Consider the following 17,393-nt stretch of genomic DNA (forward strand, 5'->3'; position numbering starts at 1 on the left):
CAATCATTCACACATCTCAATCGCCTCGACGACATCAGAATTTCTGGTAAGCAAAGTTGCGCACTTGACGTCTGAAATGGAATACCTAGACACGTACCTGAACGGGCTCACGGATCTTCAGGAGGAAGGAGGTCACGACGTGTCAAAGGAACTGGACATGGTCCGCAAGAGGATACTGCCGGTTGAGAAGGAGATTGCCACACTGAAGAGACAGAAGAAGTTTATTGAGGAGGATCTCGATGAGATGCGGCCCCGCCACGAGACGGTCGAAGACGCGTACGCGAATTATCTTATGAGAAAAGTCATGTCAGCAGGAATTCACAATCGTAGACCCTTTAACCAGAAGCGGTTTGCCAAGGACGTCTGCGATTACTACTGCGCAGTCCGCACGGTCGAGGGTATGCGACAGAAATGGTGCCATGTCTTAGGGGAATGGCTACCCGACTCCTCTGTCAAGGCAGTTAGTCCCCAAGATTCTCGAGTCCGATGAGCTCAACTACCTTTTTGGGGTTGGAGAGATGTTGCTGTCAGATCCTAGGAATGGTAAGCAGACAGTGAAACCATGGAAATATGTTTGAGAAATATTTAACTAAATTGATACTAGGCATTACACTCTACTCCAAAGTCGAAGAGGCTCTGGATCAAGGAATCATCGTCATTGTGCCGTTACCTCCAAGTGGGACCACAACTGTGACACGCTGGAAATGTGTTTTGGCAGACCGCTCTCTGAAGAAGTTGACGTTGGCCCCGAACGTGAAATACGGAGTGAGCTTTACAAATACAACATCCAGGATCTTTCAGGCTGATAGTGTGAATAGAATCTCGACGGGAAAGAAATGAGCTTTTGTGACGACAATCGGCCAGCGCGCCGGTACTTTTATTTCAGGTATGTCATGACCTACCTGTACCGCAAGCAGTTTGAAAATTTGAAATGGACCGAAACGATCGAAGCTCAAGGAAAGATGTGGGCTACCCCAGGCCCATATCTGCGAAAATCTATGCTCACCATGTTGGCGAGGAAAATTTCCGATCGATACTCGCCCGAAGTGTTTTGGGAGAAGACATTCACCGAGGCAGACGGTTGTCCGACTCGGTCATCTGAAGAAGAAGAAACTCTTGCTCTGTCTCTCGCCGTCCGGATGAAAGAGGAAATGCAGGGGAAAACTGAGGGTGAAGACAAAGGCGAAGATGACGACGACGGCAACGATGACAACGACAATGACGATGACTAGGACGAGGACGATCCTCCAAAAGGCTACGGAATCCAAGGGTTCGGCTTCGGATTAAACTTCTTACTCTGACAAAAGTTCCAAATTGAACAAGATCAAGACTGTTTTCAATCCATTGTCTCTGGTGACGAAAAGAAACCGGACGTGATGAAAGTACTGACTATCACTCGTTCCAGAGACCATGGTTTAGCCCGGTTGCTGTTTCTGTCTTTGAATGTACTTAGAAACTGAAAGCACAGGCGGACCTGATGCTTTTATTACGAGGTTATCAAATTGCTAACACCATCTCTCAAGGCCTTCACGTGGCTCCAGTCGTAACTGTCTTCTCCAAGACTCCAGGCCATAACTCCCCCAAGCTGTTTCGCCGAAACAATCTCCGTGAACTTCCTAGCCATCAGGGCTGGCGTATCCCAGGTCCAAAACAGCTGGTTATCAGCGTCCCAATAATACTGGCCACCAGCTTCCTCGTCCGTCTTTCCGTTACTCAGTGCCTTGCGCCATGAATCAATGACGGAAACGCCTTTACAAATGCCATAGTCGGAGAGGCAGCCAGTCTGGCAATAATCATCGGTGGTGCCACTATAACAGATAATATAGTCAATCTAGCAATTCACTTTAAATGCTAAAAGACTTTAATGGTAACAAATGCTTACCAATTGCCGTACTGGCTGCAGCAATAGCCGTCGGGGCATTTTCCCTTGTCAATCCCACATGTGCCGTCCGTCGAAGTCTTCAGATTCGGTGGTGGAGGAGACATGTGGATTGGTTCAAACGTGATAGCTCCTGACTTGCCGTTGTCGCTCCCATCAGCGTTTTCCAGCGGCACAACTTTGCATCCAATGGGCTGGGTTGCACAGTCGGACGTCGGATCCGTCGTGAAGTATTTGGCATAAAACGCAAAACCGAGGTTGGCCTTGGCAGGGTCCAGTCCAATATCCAGGTAGTTGTTGATCGCATCAAGTGAGCCCTGAACACTCGTGTGATGTTTGGTCACATTGTCACGGCGGTTCATAAGGTCATAACTCATCACGTTGACAAAGTCCACTGGGGCAAATATTTTTGGACCTTGCTCCTTTGTGAATGCAATCATGTCCCGTTGGAGTCCTGGAACTGCAATTGAAAGCAGCTTATCGTTACCGATGGCATCTCGAATAGCTTGGAGAAGAAGAGGATAAGTCTCGATCTCAGAGACTTTGGCGGAATTCGGAATTTGCTTGTAGTCTTCACCGTTTCCACCAGGATATTCCCAATCAATGTCTGTCTGAGTCAGTTACTATGTCGAGGCGTTGCTCATGGAGTTGGTGTCATACCGACGCCGTCAGCTCCCAGAGAATCCAGCATTGCAGCAACATTCTTCGCAAATCGTGCTCTTGTAGAATCATCCTTGGCTCCTACAGAGAAGCCAGCCGTGTCGCCCCAACCACCGATTGCGATCATGACTTTGGTGTCCTGAGAGAAACGGCTTCGCATTGTAGAGACAGGTTCGAAAGGAGTGAACTGTGGAGGTGAGTCCGAGTTAAAGAGGTTGGAGTTTGCGAATGCCATGATAGCATGCGTGATCCCTTGAGTCTGATCAGTACCCGGCAGCTTGGCTGTATGGTATCTAATTCTGTGGTCAGTACAGGTAGATGAGTAAATGGCTGGTCAGATGTACTCGTCAATATACATGACATATCGCATAGCAGCTGCGTGAGCAGCGAGAAGCCCGAGAAGCAGAGATGTTAACATCTCGAAATCGTCACAGGTCGAAGAGACAATATAATATTATTAAAGAGAGAAAGCAGCGTTCGAGAAGAATAAGGAAAGACAGGAAGTGCAGCGCGAGGGAAAGAACGAGCAGCTCTCAGCAGCTGCTCTGCCTGCTGTGGAAAAGCAGGAACAGTCAAAGCACGAGGAGTCATGGGGAATAAAAAAAAATCTTCACTTTCAAATCCAAAACACCGCTGGTCATGCCACATGACATCGGGATCTGCCAGTCCAGGCCGTGCATTCTAGAAGACAGGTCCAGCCCGGGTATGTTGAGCGCATGGAGACGTGTAATAATTAAGGTCTGAAACCTCATTCATTATTGACTGCATAACAATGTGGAAGGAGCTTGGAAATGACACGCCAGAAATATCCATTTATATAAAACACATACAAAATAGCAGATATTCGTCAGAAAGAAGGCAGATTGGTAATCCAAATATCCTCTCATATCCTCATCAGATGCTGTCTGGGAGCTACCTCTTCCATCCCGGCCTTTCGGTTCTTGACGACTCTCCGCGTTCCTCAACTTCGATACATTCCTCAGATCGCAACATTCTGCAGCTCCACTTAGCCAAGAAATCTTGATAAATATATTGAATTCCGTAACGATAAATAGGGAATGTAGACAATCTAGGTTCTGGTTCTTGGTGTAGTGAGGGACCAGCTTAACTGTGTATAATAAACACTATAAGCACTTAGCAGTATTGGTTGCAAAGGCCACAAGATGACAAAGGATCTTGTCATTATAACAATGTTAATCTTCGTAAGAAATACAACTGACATATTAAGACTATCGTATGGCCTGTCATTATATACTAATGTTCAAAACTAGACACAAGTTAATCCCAATGTCGTCGTAAAATTGGGCGAGCTGGATCCCAAGGCCCTATAACGACATTCTTATACTTCTGCAGACTGATCAGCCACCAACTGCAGCCTCCCATAGCAAAAGCCGTAAGGATGCTGCCCAAAAATGACCCGACAATCGCTGCAGCCCATCCGCCGCGCAAGGTGATACCAACACCTCCTCCAGCTCCTAAAACCAAAGCAAACGTGAGGAGAAGGTGGCCTGTCCAGGAAACGTGACGCAGGTGACGCCGAAAAACGGGAAACAAACCAAATACTTCGATCGAGAAAAGGGTAAGACTAAACACATGTGTTGTTGACGGAAGACGAGATGCCAGCACCGTCGACGCCATCAACGCTGCATTAGTGGATAGTGATGCAGGAAATTTCGTGGCACCGGCGCCTTCGCCGCTGCCGTAGTCGAAGGAAAATATATTGATGATCATAAGCCAGCAACTCATTGCCCAAATGGAGTCACTGGCGGTGGATTTTGTCAGGGACTTCAGGATGGGGCTGAGACCAAGCAATGCGCAATATATCAAGAGAGCAGATTTGATCGTTGCGAGTCGTTGGCGATTGCGTGATGACAGGAGAGGCTTGCTGTTCCCATTCGATGGATAATACGAGTTCGTTCCAGAGTGAGCAACGGGGGTCGTCGAAGTGGCAGACACACCGCTAAAACCAGTGCTGCGCCGTCGTAGTTGGCCTTCAGAGTTCGTACGAGAGAGATTCAAACCGAGTCCATGGACATTCTCCGCGGTGCCGTTCTGCTGTGATCCAGCGGCGCCTGGGTTGGAGGAGCTCGTCGTCGAGCTTGCGCTGGAGCCGTCATCGACTTCACTTGCGCCCTCTGCGGCCTGAGCGGCCTTCATAGCCTCTTCCTGCTCTTTCCAGACCCAAAAATCCCAGAGTATCCAGCCTAGAACAGTCCCGATACTGCCCCAGCCAACAACGGACACTGGGCTCACTCTCCCCTGCACTATACCAACGAAACAGCAGACAAATATCACGACGGAGCAAACGTGTTGGACAATTACGGTGGAGTCAGCGACCAGCGGCCAAAAATCATACGGTCGAAGCCGTGGATTGCGTTGAAGATGATCGAGAAAGGTCTCGGCGTCCGTATAGTTGTCCGGATCTGGTGTTCGCGGTCAGTTTGCTGAATAATGAGGTAGACGATCTTCTACACATACACGACTGCCGAACCCATAACAGCTTCTTCCATGCTCCTTTGCGCTTTTTGCGCCGACCGGATTCTCTGACCTTGCGCGCCTCACTTTTCTTCGGCTCGGTACCTGGTACTGCAGGTGGTGGCCTCAGAGCGGCAACCGCAGCAGGTGTGGCTACGACATTGTCGATAGGCCGGAGGTGCACTGGATGGTTCTCATTCTGTGTCCATAACCGCGGAGGAGAATTGGCATAGTATGCATGTTCAGGAGCAAGGCGTGTGGGATCTGGAGGAACTCGCTGCTGCGGAGGAGGTTTTAGCCCACCAGCTCTGTTCGGGTGTGTCTCGACAGGGACTGGAGGGGGGATCGGAGCGGGCGAGGGAGGCGACGGCGCCATTTGGCAGCGTGAGGGATCATAATCGATGCATGGCTGACTCTCAAGGAATTGGAGGAGATTCTTTGGTCGTGAGGGACTCGGATGGTAGATTCAAGGAGCTTGGTGTTGACGTTGATGCAATCACGTGAAGTGGCGCTTACGAATTGGAAGTTTATCGGCGGACCCCTAAGTACGCAACAAGCATTGGAATACCTAGGTAGGTCAAAATATCGTTCAAAAATCTGCGAGGAGCTCACTCCTCCCTGACTCGGATAATGCCGCTTTAACCGGTGAGCTGGGTGAGTCAGGTAATCAAATCACCCACCCTAGGTGATTCACTCACCCATCCTTATTTATACTTACCCAATCCTCACCCATCCTTCCTGATGTTCAGCCCAGTTTTCTAGCATCTAACAAAAAGTCATTACGTATAGAATATACAGAAAAATAAAAGTAGCAGTAATTATTCCCTATGTTGAGATTATGAGGCAAAGCTCATTAGCGCATGTCAGCGTGGGTAGATGAGGTAGCTCCTACTCACAGGACCACACAATAGTGCAAGACAAACTAGATCATATTGTCTATGTAGGGTGTTCTCTATATTGTTTTTTTTTTACGTTTTACCCCCTGTCACGAGCCTTGCACTATATAAGTGGACTGGACATAACGTGCCAGCAGGCAGTATACTTCTAGGTGTCCATGGAACATTTAGGACCTGGCTGCGCCTTCCTTCTTACAACTTCTTTTCTGCTTGCCCTCGCCCTCCCTTCCAACAAACTGTTTTTTCCGTCCACATTTGGAAACCTTCAATATGGAATTCCTGGACAAACTCCTCCGTCGACCAGTGACGGCCGAAAATCATCCTCTCAGCCCTTCCTCTTCCCATACCTCTCCGGCATGCGGTCAAGCTGCCACCGCAAGGCTCACATCTGTCATGGGTATGTCAACTTTCCCGTGTTTGACAATGGTATTTATCACTGTTGACGTTAACAGTTGCAAATCCCTTTCAGTGTCCGCGCGGCAATACGGTCAAAGAGCTTGCCAGCATCGTTGACAGTGAGAGGGTTGCTCATGTGCGAGGAACACCAGCCTCGGGAAAGTCCATTCTCGCCCGCCTTCTTCATGAGCATTACCGACGAGGGCACACCATCGGTTCTGTTCTCTACATGGCCAAATGGACTGTACACCAGCATCCTTGTTAGTCACGCGCAAGAAGCCGGGTATGATGTGACTCTAGACAACCTTATGTACGCGGATATCGTCTTTATCCTCGACGAGGCGCAGATGTCTTACCACGACTCGGGCCTCTGGCTTGGATTTATCAAGGCCCAGAGCAATAGCAGATCGGGTCCACGGGTTTGTGTTTTCACGAGGACCTCATGATAGTGAGTTTGGGACTGGAAGCCCACTCGCTTATCTTGGTGTTCAGCAGCGGATATCTATTACAAGATCCAGGATCCGCTATTCCCCACCGATTAGCCTCTTCTATACTCGTGACGAGTTCGATGATGTCGTTCAACGCAAATGCAACAATCCAGAGCGATTGCTTCCACTCCACAAGCATGCAGCTGACTACATCTTCAGCCTTACCAATGGACATCCAGGGGCTGTTGAAGGTCTTCTTGGCATGTTATACAGGGTTTGTTTTGGCACTCTTCATGTGGATCCCGAAGTTGCTAACTGGATGGGCTATAAAGGCGTATCGGTGGCAACTAAAACATCAAGAGATCGATCTTGTGACAATGGACCATATCATTGACGTACTCAATGATGAAGAGAAATCCTTTCAATACCTCGCACAGACATCAGTCCAGCGATCGTTTGTGAACAGACGAAACCTCACCCCATCCGCAGCGGATGTACTCAGAGAAGTCCTTGTGGCGGGCAGCATCAGCAGGGATTTGAACAATGAAGGTATCCGCATATGTTATGAGCACGGTTGGCTTCACTCCGAGCCTTTGGATGCAGAGGCTATTGATATTGTTTGCGTGTTCCCTACAAGACTCCATGCAAAGTATGATTGTCATTATAATTTTGGACTCTGCTGATCTTGCTAGGTATGTTGAATATTACCTCACTACAGCCGCCGTTCCGTTTCCCATAAGCCAGTATCCAAGTATCGAGAAGCTGGCAAAAGCAGTGTTCCGAAACTTCTCACTACGAAATCTCGCCCCTATCACCCGCCTGAGTACTGGAGCTCTGATTCGGCCAGTAGAAGCTCTCTACCAGGATGAGTTTTATCGCAGTCTTCATGCTGTTCTCAACTTCTCAGCAAAGGTTTCTAGTGAGTGGTCGGGAGATGGGAGCGGTCGTATCGACTTCAGAATCACAGACGTTGGCTGGGGTATTGAACTACTCCGTGATGGCGACCGGTTAGCAGAGCATTGTGAACGGTTCGTTGGTAGAGGAAAATATACACAATGGATCCAGAATGGTTGGATCAAAGACTGGCTGATCATTGACTGCCGCACGTCACATCCTCGCCCCTATAGTAAGTTGTTTCCTGGGGTTACTCGGGCGCTACTAACTGTGTGGTAGATGTTCCTAATACTAAACTCTGGAGGACAGTTTTCGCGGGGGATCATTCCTCTATCGAAATTCTCGATCATTCAAACAATGTTGTTGTACCTCGGTTTCCCTTGATGTCATAGGGATGTAATGGTAGTAGAAAAACATGGACAGTCATAGATCCTAATAGTTTACAGGGTGTTATCTTAATTCCATGCTTACCCTAGTAGTAGAACTTGCAACCTTCTACTCTGTGAGGTGGGAAGTCTTATATCTTTCTTCTAAGACCGTATTCAATTCTGGCCCCAATGACGGCCGTGGGGAATCCAATCGGTCGGGTTGGAAGGTTCTGTGGGAACACGAACTAATCTTGAGGATGAGTGTCCGGCGGACATCGGCAAGGCTTGCGATTGTTCCTTCGCTCTTTAAGTCGGTGTGCAACATCATCGGTATCCTTCAGGCTGGCTTCAATTTCAGAGCGCCAGACCCGCGCGCTATACTTTGGACTGTATTCTATTCTCAAAGTCCATTTCAGAGCGTCGATTTAAAAGACTAATCATGCAAATTAACACCGAATCTCTAAAGAACTCTGTTCTGATATATGCAGGGAAAGGTAGAGTTTAATATATGGTATATACTTCTAATATACTTACCTCCCTTCCCGTTCTCTATGGCTAGTAGGTAGTGGGTTCTCTAAGGCTTTGGAGGGTTTTCCCTAGGGGTTGGACTCTAGGGCCATACTAGATGATCGTGCTATAGGGTCAACATAGAATTATGACTCACCAGGCCTCTTATATAAAGCTGGCACAATACACGTTAGACTATTGAGGACGTGCATAGTCTAAGACTGAAAAACACTCTATAAAATGGAAGAATAACAATTAATAAGCATACCTCACAGTTCATAGAATCTTCCCACTCCTGTTGCATTGGCAAAGGATATATATATGAGGAAGATATACGGCAAGGAGCACAATAGTGAATATAACAAGAGATATATGGCATATTGGCGAGGAATACGATAATTAAAAAAAATAAAATTCATATCCCCAGCGCAAAGACATTATTTTCTCCTGATATACTGTACAGATTTTATTTCGTACCTTAGAAAGTCAAGTTGAGAAATCAATGCTAGCAATCATGCCTTGTTAGTCATAGGTTCACAAAATTTACTGGAGCAAAGTATGGTGTGTAACTACCAATGCCTTATTCAATTCTATTTTCGCTGGTATATACATCTATCAGATAAATATTAGAGACACAGACTATACCCGTATATTTACACTCCGGCGAAAGCAGAGAATTGATGACCACCAAAAAAAAGATGAAGCCACTTACAAGAAGTTCCAAGAATTATAGGGTACAGTATAATAGCCTTGAGGCTCATATGGAGACATAGCGAGAAACCCTCTATCAATGGAGGATGTTGACATCTATCTAGATGATAAACACTCTGTTCCCACCGGAATTCAGAAGACACGGATCTATTTCGTATGTACCGGATTTCGACTGCTGTTTTGGATGGGTATCACGAGGTTCGACAAGAGCCACCGACCGAAGCTCAATCTGCTCAAGGATAGTCTGCAAGGGAAAAAATCGTGGCTGCGTAACTTGTCATGATGAACTTGGGTTAACGCGATTGTGGGCTTCTCGCCTGATCTCATCCCTCACGGACTTGAACGCGGCAGGATCCTCAATACTATTCCGCCGCCCCCAATTCTGAGGCTTTCGCTTCAAGAAGGCGCCCACCGCACCTAGGTAGCCTTCATGACGGAGAAAATAAGCCTGTTTCTCTCCCTTGGACCAGAATTTGATGGCATATGAAAGTGTATTCATCGTTTGTCGATGGCCTCGGATGAAAGATCCACCGAAGTATATGTGTTTCACCTGGTGCTTCTCTGATTGCAAGTATGCGATCTGTCCGATATTGTTACTGCTCGAGAGTTAGCTCCACAGAGCCATCAAACCCTGAATACAGTAGATAAGGAGAGGAAGGTACCTTATGGCGTAAAGGAGGCTCCTGCTCATATCCTCGTGGCGGAATTGGACGCTGGTCTTCACCTCCGGATCACCCTGGCTCAGACCTTTTCCATCCTCGGCCTCTCGTTCTGCAGCCCGCTTCATCTTGAATACTTTCCCAAAGGTGCTGGCAATTGCCGTACTCTTGAGGCCGATCTTGTTGTAATCCATGCCGTAAATGTCACCAACCAACATATCAACCCCGCTGTTATCTCCCTTGTCTGCCATTGTCAACATCTCGTCGAAGGTGCGGGCCCCTGTCAATAACGACATTAAACCCCAAAACGTGCCTCCGCCTAGGTGGGTTCCTCCCACACGCTGAAATTGATTTGGTCCCGACACTTTGATCATCGACACTCCGGACCCGATATTAACAAGGAGGTAGGGATAAACATCCGCTCGCGCTTCCGCGAAGCGCATAGGTTCGCTGTCACTGTAGGTGAACACTTCATTCGGGATTTCGGTGATGAAGAAGTCAAGGCCTGCACACGTGTACACGAGAAGCATCAGAATCCATCAGCACAAGACTATTGCGCGGGTGACTCACCAGTAATTAAACATTCCATCTCATCTTCGCGAAGGATATCCACATTTAATGCCTCCTTCAGTCGGTCATAATATTTGTACGCCCCTCCACCCGTCGCGACAACGCATAATTCGTCAGGAGCAGAGCCATTGAGCTTCTCATGGTCATCCTTCAGCTGCTTGATAAAGTCAATGCAGAGGTCTATCCGGTGAGTCTCGAATTTAATGAAATTGAGCCGACCACCCTGATCAGCAGAGTTGAGTTCGCGCGTGAAGTAGACCAATTTGGCCAAGGATCCTCCGATCTATGTCGCGTTAGGAGCATTGTCAGCTTTTGATTGACATCCTCGACGTCCATGCCGTTTGACTGGGAAGAGATTTTACGGACTGCGGGGAGTGCGGAAAGTGCGGGGAAAGGAACGACAAACTTACATCCACCGCGACATGGCTCACGACATTGGTGTGGTATGGAAGTCGGATGTCCTTGCCTTCGTAGTGTATTCCATCGCCCTCGATGATGTTGTCGGGTGCAGGAGGTTCGTCTTCCACGATAAAGGCACCCTCAACATTGATCTTCACTGCTCCGGGGTTCGAGATGGCATCCTCGAGACGGGCACGTGCAGGATCAGGGTCTGCGGACGTGCGGTGCGAGGCAGACATCGTAGCGACGTCGTCCGTGTCATTCAGAAGCATCTGGTGGGCGTCTCATCTGGGATCTGCCAGAGATTTATCAGTCTGGCGGAGTGATACCTTCGCCGTGCCCACGCTTACAGCGTATATCTCCTTCTGACCGGCCCCCGAGAACATTTCCAAGGTCCGTCAGACTGTCGGCCCGAGGACAGACCGGGGTCCAGCAGCAACACATCGGACCCTTCAGGCCAGCCATGAACTGGCTAGACGATGGGTTTTGGTGATGAGAGATGCTCGCATGGATGCCCTTGATGGGCTGCGTTGGTCGCAGTGGGTTCCGGTCGACCTTGACGGATACTGGAAACCGGTCACGCGTCACGGCCATTCCGCAGCGAGAATAAATTTTTAAAAATGGCTGGTCATTCTCTCGAACCTTTGATGCTGCTATCAGAAACTTAACAACAGCAAGCAGAGGGGACAAAAATGTTGTTATTGATCTGTTTTGCTAACTGCGAGATCTCTTGTCGGGTCACTGCTACAACGACACGAAATTGCAGTGCTGGGTCATTAACACTGCAGCTTTCCCAGCCTTCCAAGATACTAAATCCTCCGCCTTAAAAAATGAGAGAGAGATTCTTGCTCTCGTTTACTGTATTATGATATCCTCATGACTAGTTCTTTTCCTTTTCTTTTCTTGTTTTCAGTGCAAAATTAATGATGCTGGGGCAGCATCCACCGGGTACATCGTACCTTCCCTTATTGTACAGTAGAAGCTTTTTCTCCTGTTGTCATCAGTCTTATGCCAGACCTTTGGAACGTTTCCTATAGCATCTACAGCGAGCTGCGCTGCAATTATGATTCTTATGTCTATCCATATTCTTCTCCGTCAATTGTGATGCAACCCGGATTGATAGCGTGAACGTGTCCATTTGACGTGCCTCAGGAATGATGTATCACCTCTTCTTGCTGTTGATATATGTTCTTGCCTCGCAAGGCAACCTCATTATAAACCAGAGATACCCATTACGGTGCGATCCTGTTGGATCAACCTTCAATGGCTGCTTTCGGGGCCAGATCTGCTCGGATATCGGAGTGTTCGTTCTCTTCGATATTCCCCAAGGAAGATTCTGACAAGTCTTAACCAGGTGTCAAATCGATCCTGACGACTCGACGGCTCGTCAGCCTGAACAGGCCCTCTTGCAAGGTCCTCTGAACGGAATCCAGCCTGACAGTGAATTACAAGAGGCCGATACCTTCCACGCCAATAAATCCCTGGCTACACCGCGTAATATCCCATCGCTACGGTTCTCTCGAGCTTTCCAGGGTTCTGAAGGGTATGTCCCCAATTCCACAGATGCCAAAACTGAAGCCCACTGATAACTTCTTCTTCTGACCTTGGTTGTGCTTATCGAATTCGACGTAGCAGACAGAAAACCATACGAGATGAACTAGAACACGCACCCCTGCCGGACGAAGATTCCGACCAGTTCGAAAGACGGACCACAAGACTTGATTCCAGCTCCAAACAAAATAACGTTAAGTCAAATCAAGCGGAGCCTGTGCTCTCGCTCCCGGCCAATAACACTGCAGACCCTGTAACGGGAGCTCTCTGTGGACCAGGAAATTTATTTGCGCCCTGTGATGACTGCTGCTCGGCGTATGGGGTGAGCTCTGACTTCCCTTTCTGATTCTTACTCTTGAACTAAATCTTCTCAGTTCTGTGGAACGGGTCTGTCATTCTGTGGCTACGGCTGTCAATCGGGCCACTGTATGGATGAAGATGACCTTCCGGACATTCTCTCAGAACCGCCCCAGACACGCCAAACTCCTGGTTCTTTCAAGGTCGTCGGCCAGTCAGGGGTCCCAGCGATGGCTGCTGGCTTGATGCCAAACGGAAAAGTCGTATTCCTTGACAAGGTCGAAAACTATACGCAACTGTCACTGAAAAGTGGACAGTACGCCTACTCAGCAGAATATGATCTGTCGACGAATACACCCAAGGCCTTGTCTTACCAAACAAACGCCTTTTGCACCGGTGGCGCCTTTCTTTCGGATGGCCGCATGATCTCTCTTGGTGGCAACGGCCCGTTGCCTGAAGTTGACCCAACTGTCGGTGACGGCTTCCGTGGTATCCGTTATTTACAGCGTCGTTTTGACAGCAATGAATCCGACGGCGCCGATTGGAGCGAGCCCGGTCATTTGTTGTCGACCGCTCGCTGGTATGCCAGTGCCCAGATTTTGCAGGATGGAAAGGTCTTAGTTGCATCGGGAAGCCTGAACGGCTTGGACCCTTTAGATCCCGCAAACAATAATCCCACCTATGAGCTGCTGGACGAGAATGGTAGGACTATGGGTTCGAGTATAGGACTGCCAATCCTGGAAAAGAACCAGCCATACTACATGTATCCCTTTATCCACCTCATGAGAGACGGTAGCCTCTTCTTCTTTGTTGCGCGTTCTGCGGAAATCTATGATGTTTTCAGACGTACAACGGTCCGGCAGCTGCCTGACTTACCGGGAGACTATCGGACGTACCCCAACACAGGGGGTAGTGTTCTCCTTCCCTTATCGAGCGACAATGACTGGAATCCTGACATTCTTGTTTGCGGTGGAGGGGCATATCAAGACATAAACAGTCCGACAGATGCAACATGTGGCCGCATCCAACCATTGTCGTCAGAGCCAGCTTGGGAATTAGAAACAATGCCAGATGGAAGGGGAATGTTAGAAGGCACGCTTCTTCCAGATGGTAAGGTGCTATGGCTGAACGGATGTCGACGCGGAGCTCAAGGGTTTGGTATGGCCAAGGAACCGATCTTGGACGCGTGGATTTACGACCCTGATCAGCCTAAAGGTTCTCGATGGACTATCGGCGGTTCATCAAAAATCCCTCGCATGTATCATTCAGTCGCGCTCTTACTTCTCGATGGCACCGTGATGGTCACCGGCTCGAACCCTGTTGAACAGCCACTTCTTGAGACGGATCCTACTGACCCGACAAGGGCATACCCAACAGAATTCCGCGTTGAGATATACACTCCCCATTATCTGATTGGGGAGAACCTTTACAGGAGACCCGAAAGTGTTTGGATTTCACATAGACACCTTACTGCCGATGGTCGCAAATTCGTAGTGAGCTTTACAGTCCGCGAAGATGCTCAGTCCTTGAAGATCGCTCTGTATCACGGAGGATTTGCAACCCACTCGGTCCATATGGGACACCGTATGATATATTTGGACACTGAGGGCTTCATTCCGGGTTCAACCCATCAGATTGTTAGGGTGAAAATGCCGCCCTCGACCAGTGTCGCACCCCCGGGTCCATACGTCATTTACGTTGTAGTGGACGGTATTCCAAGCGTTGGGCAGTTTGTCATGGTCAAATAGTACCTTTTCTACAATTGTACGGCGGAAACGGTTGATGTTTTGCAAAGGGTTCGCTCTTGGATTACGGTCATCGGTATTCTTAGAAACTATCTGTAGTCTCGTCAGTCAAAATCGTTGCTTAATGCATTGTCTTTCTGCTGCCTCTGGATGTCTGAGCCTTCGGGAGACATCATGATTCGAATTTCTATTCTTTCTTCCTCCTGGGAGAACAACATGACATTTTTTTCCTGTCGAATGACAGTAGATGGATATTGAAGGCCAACAAATGATCAGCCGAGGCTTCTAGGAATCCCAGACGTAAGAAGAATCATGATTTGACTTTTCAGGTACGAGGAGATAAGGCTGTTTTTGCGAAGCAAGTTTCTGCTAGTACCCTTCCAGGCGTGGTCTCGCATTGAGACATCCAAACGCTCAGTTTGACAGCAAAACAAACACTTCACTCGCAACATGACCTTTCTTTCTGAGCTGCAACCTGTCATCTTTGTTTTGGTCCCAAACACCACAGGCACGTCACGTCACGTCAACTTGCCTGGAGCTCCTGGATATATCTAATACCGCAGTGACACATGAGACTTGTTTCTTTCACTCTCCACCTACAACAGTCCATATCACGATCTCCAAATTTCTTCTTCAGACACTTGATTGGAACCTTCCCAAGACACAGCAGTCTCTGTCTAGAGAGTATTCACTGTCCTATCCTTCTGTCACTTACCACTGTTCTTATCATCACCACCTCATCTCTCAAGCTCCCTCTGGTGGTTTCCTTGAAGCCTTCTGGCCTCTGTCCATATCTAGGATATGAACATCACGTGGCTCACTCACTCTTCCTCTGTCTAGCACCCTGTCCTCTACCTGACTTTACTGACGTCAGTCTGTCTTTTCAAAGGCACAAAAGACACGTGAGTAAACTCTCTTTCCAATATCAATCTGAGCATTCTGTTACCTGAAACTTTCCTCATCCCCAAACACTGTGGGCAGAGGATGTGTCTCTCACGTGTCTTTTCGTCTCATCTTCTGTTGTTATCTTTGTTGTCGTTTCCACGTCCTAAATACACAACGTGTCTCCTCTCTGCTGTAACAATTCTGGTTCCATTCCATCATTGCACACTTGATTCCAGTTTCTCCATGACCCAGTGAACAGCTCTCCATTTCAGTTTCTGTGGCTACCAGATATCCTTTACCCTTTCGAATCAGACTTGTCAGTGGTTTGTGATATGTGTCTTTTGTCATTGCAATACTATTCCCATATCTGAACTCCAACTGAGATTATCAGTATCTACTGACCATACTCTCCACTCAGATCAATACCATCTAGTAACCTCAACGGTCGACAAAATGGCCACCTTCGATACAGCTGATATGAGCAGCGCGCTCCCGGAAGTTTCGACACCGAAAAATCGAATGAACGCCGAAGCCGCTGCGCTGGCCCGGGAGAAAGGATGGGTACCTCCCCAGGAATACAACTACGCTAAATACACCACTCCTGCCCCGCCTAACGAGCAGGCTTCAGAAGCTTCAGAGGGCCACCATGGAGACCTCGAAAACCCCGGATGGGCGGCCAATGCAGCCAAATACGAATGGCGCGAGGAGTACGGCGACATTGGCCCTCCTAATCCTCAGCTCGAATGCATGCTGTTCCACAACGAATTCATCAATCGGGCTGGACTCAAATTTGAGACGTGAGTGTTGCTCCACTGTTCTTCGAGGACATATCTAAATCTGAAGCAGTCTTCGTGACATCAAGGTCACTGCAGAGTCAACTGAGCAGCCCAACCCGGTGAAGAGTGTATGTATGCCCTCGCTGTCATACGAAAATACAATCTAACGAGATCTCTTAGTTTGCTGACGCCGGACTTCACCCCATCATGCTTGAAAACATCCGTCTCTGTGGATACAACGTTCCCACTCCCATTCAGGCATACTCCATCCCGGCTGTTTTGACCGGTCATGATTTGATTGCTGTCGCTCAGACTGGTAAGGATTGGAATGTATCAATTTACCCTACAATATACCTTACTGATTTGACCAGGCTCTGGAAAGACGGCGGCGTTTTTAATTCCCGTACTGTCCAAGCTCATGGGCAAGGCTAAGAAACTGGCTGCTCCCCGTCCGAACTTGGCTGCTGGATATGATCCGGCGACTTCTGCTGTGCGTGCGGAGCCGCTCGTTCTTGTGGTTGCTCCTACCAGAGAGTTGTCCACGCAGATTTTCGATGAGGCGCGTCGACTCTGTTATCGTTCCATGCTGCGGCCCTGCGTTGTCTATGGCGGCGGCCCTGTACGCGAACAGCGCGAGGAGCTGCAAAGAGGGTGCGACATCTTGATCGGCACTCCCGGTCGTCTTCTTGATTTTATGGAGAAACCTCACATTCTCTCCCTTCATCGTGTCAAGTAAGAGAAGCAACCATGAAACATATATGTAACCGAGAGTTAACTTTCTTTACAGGTATACCATCATTGATGAAGCGGATGAAATGCTTCATTCAGACTGGGAGACTGAACTTGGGAAAATCATGTCGGGTGGCGGTATGTCTCAGGTATTACAGCCTACTTTGTTCCTTGTACTGAATTTGCCTAGATACCAACGAAGACGCCGACCATCGTTACATGATGTTCTCTGCTACATTCAACAAGCATTGTCGCGAACTTGCTCGTAAATACCTTGCTAACGATCACATTCGCATTCGCATCGGCCGCGCTGGTAGCGCTCATATGAACGTTCAGCAGCAGGTACGTAGCAGAATCAAGAAATCCCCAAGATTCACTACTGATTGGAACAGATTATCTATGCTGAAGAGAATAAAAAGAAGCAGTGCCTCTACGATCTGCTCATATCGATGCCGCCTTCGCGCACTCTAGTTTTCGTCAACAACAAAAACCAAGCAGATCTGCTTGATGATTACTTGTACAATATGGGATTGCCGAGTACTTCGATTCATTCCGATCGCACCCAGAG

The 17,393-nt window shown here is 48.3% G+C and overlaps 9 protein-coding genes across 9 annotated transcripts; 5 read left to right on the forward strand and 4 right to left on the reverse strand.

Annotated features, from left to right (window-relative positions):
* Positions 1-76: 76 nt before the first annotated feature.
* On the forward strand, positions 77-1,232 carry VTN77DRAFT_2234 (uncharacterized protein; the record flags this gene model as incomplete). Its single annotated transcript, XM_069418052.1, has 5 exons — positions 77-276; positions 331-398; positions 466-543; positions 605-765; positions 819-1,232. 5 exons carry the CDS (start codon positions 77-79, stop codon positions 1,230-1,232), a joined length of 921 nt encoding a protein of 306 aa, XP_069279419.1.
* Positions 1,233-1,486: 254 nt separating this feature from the next.
* Positions 1,487-2,957, reverse strand: VTN77DRAFT_2235 (uncharacterized protein; the record flags this gene model as incomplete). Its single annotated transcript, XM_069418053.1, has 4 exons — positions 1,487-1,808; positions 1,883-2,486; positions 2,540-2,832; positions 2,884-2,957. The coding sequence occupies 4 exons, from the start codon at positions 2,955-2,957 to the stop codon at positions 1,487-1,489; spliced, it is 1,293 nt and encodes a 430-aa protein (XP_069279420.1).
* Positions 2,958-3,817: 860 nt separating this feature from the next.
* VTN77DRAFT_2236 (uncharacterized protein) lies at positions 3,818-5,390 on the reverse strand (the record flags this gene model as incomplete). The annotated part of the gene is made up of 2 exons (XM_069418054.1): positions 3,818-4,962; positions 5,018-5,390. The coding sequence occupies 2 exons, from the start codon at positions 5,388-5,390 to the stop codon at positions 3,818-3,820; spliced, it is 1,518 nt and encodes a 505-aa protein (XP_069279421.1).
* A 790-nt stretch (positions 5,391-6,180) lies between these two features.
* Positions 6,181-6,571, forward strand: VTN77DRAFT_2237 (uncharacterized protein; the record flags this gene model as incomplete). Its single annotated transcript, XM_069418055.1, has 2 exons — positions 6,181-6,307; positions 6,363-6,571. The coding sequence occupies 2 exons, from the start codon at positions 6,181-6,183 to the stop codon at positions 6,569-6,571; spliced, it is 336 nt and encodes a 111-aa protein (XP_069279422.1).
* Positions 6,572-7,111: 540 nt separating this feature from the next.
* Positions 7,112-8,020, forward strand: VTN77DRAFT_2238 (uncharacterized protein; the record flags this gene model as incomplete). Its single annotated transcript, XM_069418056.1, has 3 exons — positions 7,112-7,383; positions 7,427-7,860; positions 7,908-8,020. 3 exons carry the CDS (start codon positions 7,112-7,114, stop codon positions 8,018-8,020), a joined length of 819 nt encoding a protein of 272 aa, XP_069279423.1.
* Positions 8,021-9,491: 1,471 nt separating this feature from the next.
* Positions 9,492-11,081, reverse strand: VTN77DRAFT_2239 (uncharacterized protein; the record flags this gene model as incomplete). Its single annotated transcript, XM_069418057.1, has 4 exons — positions 9,492-9,810; positions 9,877-10,378; positions 10,444-10,726; positions 10,854-11,081. The coding sequence occupies 4 exons, from the start codon at positions 11,079-11,081 to the stop codon at positions 9,492-9,494; spliced, it is 1,332 nt and encodes a 443-aa protein (XP_069279424.1).
* A 45-nt stretch (positions 11,082-11,126) lies between these two features.
* Positions 11,127-11,436, reverse strand: VTN77DRAFT_2240 (uncharacterized protein; the record flags this gene model as incomplete). Its single annotated transcript, XM_069418059.1, has 2 exons — positions 11,127-11,137; positions 11,193-11,436. 2 exons carry the CDS (start codon positions 11,434-11,436, stop codon positions 11,127-11,129), a joined length of 255 nt encoding a protein of 84 aa, XP_069279425.1.
* Positions 11,437-11,996: 560 nt separating this feature from the next.
* Positions 11,997-14,438, forward strand: VTN77DRAFT_2241 (uncharacterized protein; the record flags this gene model as incomplete). The annotated part of the gene is made up of 4 exons (XM_069418060.1): positions 11,997-12,145; positions 12,197-12,385; positions 12,478-12,715; positions 12,768-14,438. The coding sequence occupies 4 exons, from the start codon at positions 11,997-11,999 to the stop codon at positions 14,436-14,438; spliced, it is 2,247 nt and encodes a 748-aa protein (XP_069279426.1).
* Positions 14,439-15,839: 1,401 nt separating this feature from the next.
* VTN77DRAFT_2242 (uncharacterized protein) lies at positions 15,840-17,296 on the forward strand (the record flags this gene model as incomplete). The annotated part of the gene is made up of 6 exons (XM_069418061.1): positions 15,840-16,117; positions 16,167-16,224; positions 16,277-16,412; positions 16,468-16,828; positions 16,884-16,963; positions 17,016-17,296. The coding sequence occupies 6 exons, from the start codon at positions 15,840-15,842 to the stop codon at positions 17,294-17,296; spliced, it is 1,194 nt and encodes a 397-aa protein (XP_069279427.1).
* Between the last annotated feature and the right edge of the window lie 97 nt (positions 17,297-17,393).

Source organism: Rasamsonia byssochlamydoides, assembly GCF_041956645.1.
Source record: "Rasamsonia byssochlamydoides strain NRRL 3658 unplaced genomic scaffold VTN77scaffold_17, whole genome shotgun sequence".
NCBI lineage: Eukaryota > Fungi > Ascomycota > Eurotiomycetes > Eurotiales > Trichocomaceae > Rasamsonia > Rasamsonia byssochlamydoides.